Source organism: Cynoglossus semilaevis, chromosome 15 (assembly GCF_000523025.1).
Source record: "Cynoglossus semilaevis isolate Cse_v1.0 chromosome 15, Cse_v1.0, whole genome shotgun sequence".
NCBI lineage: Eukaryota > Metazoa > Chordata > Actinopteri > Pleuronectiformes > Cynoglossidae > Cynoglossus > Cynoglossus semilaevis.
Window position 1 is genome coordinate 18,250,987 of NC_024321.1, and position 6,124 is coordinate 18,257,110.

The 6,124-nt window shown below is 47.0% G+C and overlaps 1 protein-coding gene across 1 annotated transcript; it reads right to left on the bottom strand.

The window, feature by feature from the left end:
- Positions 1 to 1,434: 1,434 nt before the first annotated feature.
- Positions 1,435 to 3,761, bottom strand: LOC103391327 (POU domain, class 3, transcription factor 4). Its single transcript, XM_008327548.3, has one exon. It carries the CDS (start codon positions 3,747 to 3,749, stop codon positions 2,646 to 2,648), a length of 1,104 nt encoding a protein of 367 aa, XP_008325770.1. The 5' UTR covers positions 3,750 to 3,761; the 3' UTR covers positions 1,435 to 2,645.
- Between the last annotated feature and the right edge of the window lie 2,363 nt (positions 3,762 to 6,124).

Genomic DNA, 6,124 nt, shown 5'->3' on the forward strand with positions numbered 1-6,124 from the left:
CATTAGAAACTGTTAGAAGGAGTCAGTGAGTCAGCCGCTCTGCTGGGGATGGGCAACTCCTCCTCCTCCTCCTCCTCCTCTGTTACTGTCCTGGCTGATGATGAGCTCACATTTACTCTCAGCTGATGTTCAAAGCCATGTCATGGAGTATTTCAGAGCAGTATCTGAACCTGAAGTACTTCTTTAAATACTTCGTGTCAGGGCCGGTGTAGTGACTGAGCTGGAGCTCCACACGGGGCAGTGTTGGGTGGAGGAGGTGGCAGCCTCGCTGAGCTTGTTTGTTCGGCTGCTGGCTGCTCTTCCTCCATCAAGGGTCACCTCCCCCCTCCTCCCCTTCCTCCCCCCTGCAACCTCCCCTAGAAATCAGGGATTATTTCAACCTAAAATAGATGGATGGAATCAATCAGACATAACCCCCTCCTCCTCCTCCTCTCTCCTCTTCCTCCTCCTCTCCTCTTCTACATAACCAGCCCCTTTCACCTCCACCCTCACCCCCCGCCCCTCTCTCTCTCTTTTTCTGTCTTACCCACCCCCCTCTCAGGGCTGCAGACTGAGTACATGCATAAATTCTGATGCATTAGTATTCCAGTCAGGCTCTCCATTTCAAGGCAAGGCCTAACACCCTTCCGCCTCCTCTCTCCTCTCCTCTCCTCTCCCCTCTTCTCCCCTCTTTCCTCTCTTCTATTTTTTGCATCATTTAAACAACAGTTCATTTCCATCAGAGACTACATTTTGTTGTGACTTCATCTTTTTTTAACCCTGTTTAGTTTGTTTTGTTTTGTTTTTTTCAACACAGCTGCAGGATTTCAAATGACATTCATCTGCTTCTGACTCTGTGTGTGTGCGTGTGTGTGTGCGTGTGTGTGTGTTTGCTCTTGTCATTGTGTTCTGCTGTCAGGCCCTGCAGCCCAGGCGATAAATCACGCATGTCTGATTGAGGAGGGCAAAGGCCCCGGACAATAACATTTTAGTGGAGCTGCAGGAGAAAGCGTCTCAGTCCGTGGAGCTGCAGCTCAGGGCTCGTTGTTTAACCACACGACAGACACGTCTGGTTAGAAACACGGAAGGAAAGAAAAATATTACCTTTGGACGTGACGCTGCGTCAGAAAATAAAAACATGAATTAATTATTTGGGTTTTTTTTTCTCTCTCCGTTAAAACACAGCGAAACGAATCGTCTGTTTACGTTCGTGACATGAAATGTAATTGAGGCTAAATTTATTTTTAATTTAAATATCAATTTCAATTTCCTAAACAAATTCCGGAAATTGAGGAAAATAATCTAAGAATCTGTTAACTTTCAAAACGGAAATATTTTGGTAAAAAAAAAAAAAAAAAAATAGAATTTAAAAACAAAAAAATAAAAAGTAGAACACAGCAGTAATAATAATAATTAATAATAATAATAATAATGTATTCTGCTTTGGACAGTGAACAGTTGTAGCAACAAATTGTTTTATTACAACATACATAGTTTATTTCAAAACATAATACAAGCTTTATACTGAAAATAAATAATCACTCGAGCTGTCATCGAAATTTGGAATAAAACCGCCGATACAGTTCAATCTTAATGAAAATATCGTTTGTTTTGTTTGTTTGTTTTTTTGTACATTGCTAATTAAGTGCATGAATAACTAAGAGCATTTGTGTAAATTATTGACTCCAAAGGGGAATATATAAAACTGTACAATATTCCAAAAAAATACTTAGGAAATAAACCAGAGAGGAGGAGTACTTCAGGGTATAAAACTTTGATACTGAAGGTACAGTAAAATGAATTCATTATAGGCAGGTGTGTAGCGTCAGACCGCCCTTCTATCTACTCTGCACACAGTTTTTATGGTCGAGGATGATTGAAATCTAATAAATGGATTTATAAATAAAAGGCCTGGGGGGGAGGAAGGGAGAGGGGGAGTGGGGTCAGAGGTCGGGGGTTCGGACTGAGAGGTCCTCCAAGTGCTGTGGTGTGTTCTGTAGCTCTACGGCTCCTATCAAGGCCTATAATTGCATATGGAAAAAAAATAACAAAAAAATAAAAAATAAGAATAATTACACAGCTGCTACGAGTATGTTACAAAATAATGAGTGTAAATAAACAGGAAGTGAAGCCTGGCTGTGGATCAACCTCCGGTGCCGCAGCAAATCAATTAGGAAAAGTGATATTATTATCAGTTTCACTCCATTGATCATATGCGAGAGGCCAAAAGGAATCGACACATCAGTCCCACACCGTCGGTATTATCGAGCTGCTGGAGAACCGTGACACCAACCAAAGGCGCTGGCAGGTTATTAGAGGCACATTTTTGTATTTGTATCCGTGATAGAGAAAAATCATCTGAATGGCTCCAAAAAAAATATTAAATTAAAAAAATTAAAATAAAAACCAAAGCCTAAATAAAAGAGTGACGTGGAGTTTGGTGTTGGTTGGTGGAATAATGCCCTCACGACTGTTAAAAATGACAAAGGCTGAACAGGTTTTCTCTCTCATTCTCTCTCTTGTTGTGATGCGTCCAGTGCCGGAGCGGAGGCATCTGCAGGGGCGAGTCTGTACCGGGGCACGGACGGCGGGGCGCCCCCCGCCTCTCTGCCCCGTGCCCTGCGCTCTGGAGTCTGTGTGCCGCGGGATTCCTCCCGGTCCTCCGGTCAGAGATCGTGACAGGAGGCAGCGTCTCCTCCTGCCCCCCCCCCCACCTCGTGGGCGGTCTCTCCACCCGGGGGGGGGGGCGGCGGCTCCCCCGGCGGAGTCATGCGCTTCTCCTTCTGCCTCCGGTTGCAGAACCAGACCCGCACCACCTCCTTCTCCAGCTGCAGCGAGTCCGCCAGCGCGGTAATCTCCTGCGCCGAGGGTTTGGGACACTTGAGAAAGTGCGTCTCCAGGACTCCTTTGACGCTGACCTCGATCGACGTCCTCTTTTTCCTCTTCCTCCCCTGAGCTGCGATCTTGTCTATGCTGCTGGAGCTGCCGGTGGACGAGTCCGCCTCCTCCAACCACTTGTTCAGCAGCGGCTTTAGTTTGCACATGTTTTTAAAGCTGAGCTGCAGAGCCTCGAACCTGCAGATGGTGGTCTGGGAAAAGACGTTTCCGTAGAGAGTGCCCAGAGCCAGACCCACGTCGGCCTGGGTGAACCCCAGTTTGATCCTCCGCTGCTTGAACTGCTTGGCAAAGTGCTCCAGCTCGTCCGAGGTCGGCGTCTCCTCATCGGAGTGGTCGTGGCAGTGGTGTCCGCCGAGGTCGCTGTGCTCGGGGCTGAGCGTGTCCCTGAGGCCCGGGTGCATGCCTTGGCCCTGCGGGTTAGAGGGAGGCGTGAGGCCGCCGTGCTCCAGCATGCCGTTGACAGTGAAGCCCGTCTGGGAGTAGATGTTGATCTGCTGCCCGCTGCTGATGGAGGAGTTGTGGGACACCGGGGTTCCCCAGGCTCCCGGGTGGTTGCCATGGTTGTTGTGATGCGGGGAGTGATGCGCTACGTGCGGGGAGCGGTGGTGGATGATGCCGAGCTGCAGGTCCTCCCGGTTTGGTTTGACGTCCTGCTGCTCCATGGAGGCCGACCAGGGGCTGCCATCGGACAGGCTGCTGGCCCACTGGTGCCCGAGGGGGTGCCCGTTGCTCTGTACGCTCTGCAGGTAGTCACTCTGGAGGAGCTTCTGGTGGCCTCTGTAGGGGCTAGCAGGCTGCATGGCCTGGCTGTCCGGGTGGATCATGGGGCTGGAGCTGAGCAGGGTGTAGGGGCTGGAGGCAGCTGTGGCCATGCTGGCTGGTGGACCCCATGAGGAGATGGAGCAGCTCCGGCTCTGACATCTCCCACCGTCTGAAGTGTCGGCCGCAGCCGAGCTCTGACTGACAGCCTACACCGCCACTCACGGCGCGGCGGAGACGCGGTGACGACGCCTCCCCACCAATGACAGCGCAGGCGCTCGAACCTCCGCCTGCGGGGAGGAAAGAGTTACAGTCAGTAGAACCGGAAGTTAGTAGAGGTGCTGGTCCAGTGGGTCTGTGTATGTGTGTGTCTGTGTGTGTGTGCAGCGCAGTTCCTGTTTATTAATTAAAGTTTCCGACTGATTTACGCGGCGGTTTATTGCCGCTCCTGTTTCCCTTCAGCGCGCGATGGGAGATTAGAGCGCAGCGGCGTTTGTTGGACGTGTCGGCACTTAATTTAGAAGAATACAATCAGAGCAGGAGCAGTTCTCACTGCCACTGATTAACTTTAAGCCAATTCTTCCCCAAGTGTTCGCGGGATGACGTGTCTCCAGGTGGAGTGTGTGCGCAAAAGAGGTTTTTACGCACGGGCCATTACGCAAACCTCATTTCGGTCAGATCATAATAAACTGGTGACACCATCACAGCCAGGCTTCAAACTCGGCTTCTTCCGTTCTCACTTCTTCACCGTGGAAAGAGAATTTATTTTTCATTTCTTATTTATTTGACATTTTCTTTGAGGCCAAACTGAATCACAGCGTCACAGACTGACGGTGTTTAAGAATCTCATCATCTCCTCAGAGTTGGGGATAAAAAAAAAATCTATCTCATCTCATCTGAGGGGCAAACTCAGTGGGTAATTATATTTGCCATTAGAAGACTGCGCCCCGGTCTCTTATTGGTTCGAGATTCCATTAAATATATTGCTCTGGCTCCCAGGTTAAGCTTGATTTAAATTTGCATACATTTTCATACATTTAGGAGAAATAAAAGAAGCTGCAGCCTCCACCGAGTGGTTACAGAGGCTGGAGCCGAGGAGGAGAGGAGAGGAGGACACAGAGGAGGACACAGAGGAGGACAGAGAGGAGGCCGGGGCAGGTGAGGAGACCGCGGGCTGGATGTGAGGACAGGGCCGCTGCAGAGTGGACTCAGCTGGGCTGTGGAGGCTGTGGAGGCTGGAGGGGGGGAGGAGGACGAGGAGAAAATGTTTTTTTTCTCCTTCTCTGAAGCGTCGTCGCCTGAAGCCTCGGACAAAGAAGAAGGAAAAAAATATATATTTCTGTCTGTGTTTGGATTTTTATACCCTGTTGTTCATGTAGTGATTTTTGTAGATCATTATTGTGGAAGTACTCGCTCCTAAAAGTACAGAATATTTGTGGTACCTCAGTGACGCGTCCTCCAACCTGGAACCGTGACAGTAGGAAAAACCCAGGACTGTAGCAGAGATATCAGACAAAAACAAAGTGTCAGTTTTTTTGTTTTGTTTTGTGAGGAGCGTTTTGGAGGAGTGGGGGTGTGTGGAGGGTGGAGTGGGGGGGGTCTGTGGTGCTGTCGATGGTCTAAGTTTCTCAGTGTAACAGATGCTCCTCCAGAAACGCTCCTTCTCCTCATGCCTTTTATTCACATCGGCATTTTTTTGCCGTCGAGCGCGTTTCCATAGCGAGGCGAATAAAAGGCAAATCCCCGCTCCGCGCCTCCAATAAAGAGTCCATTCACTGATAGCTATAGTCAGCCCTGCTACACTTGCACCGTGGAGCAGCAGCAGCTAAATAACACTCACTAATGATTCTTCATTTATTGAATTTTTCTGCTTCTTCTTCTGAAACGCGACTTTACGCCCGGTTATTTTTCCATGTTTTTCTCTGACGTCATTTATATATATATATTATTTTTTCCAGACTCACTGTTGTTGGAAGTTGATTTAAAATAACACACACAGTGTTTGACTAAATTATCCTCCAGTGACTCTACGTTAAAACCTAGTTATTTTTTTGCTCCTACAGTAACTGGAAATACACGAAATACAAAGTCAAATATATTGAATTATATACAGTATTTATTTATATGAATCGTTCAAACATTAGGTTCTAAAAATTGTTTTTAAAAAAAATCATCTGAACATTTGTGTCTAAAACAAACACGTTTAAATGGTTTAATATTTATTTACCTTTACGACTGATTAAATTATTAAATTTACGTTTAATTATTTTAATAATATACTTTTATTTTCATGTAAAATAACGCGATAACGTAACGGTTTATTGATTAGTTGTAGATCACAGTTTTGTTTTGTTCTCACGGTGACGTCATTTCATATTTTACTATTTAAAAATCTGAATTTTCTCTCCTTTATTTTTTGGATCGATTCCCCTCCACCCGGTTTGACTTGTGTGAATTAATTTCGTGTGCGTAAATACTCTCTCCATCC

Bases quoted from the DNA above. Each gene is read 5' to 3' on its own strand.
- LOC103391327 (XM_008327548.3), bottom strand. From the start codon at position 3,749: ATGGCCACAGCTGCCTCCAGCCCCTACACCCTGCTCAGCTCCAGCCCC.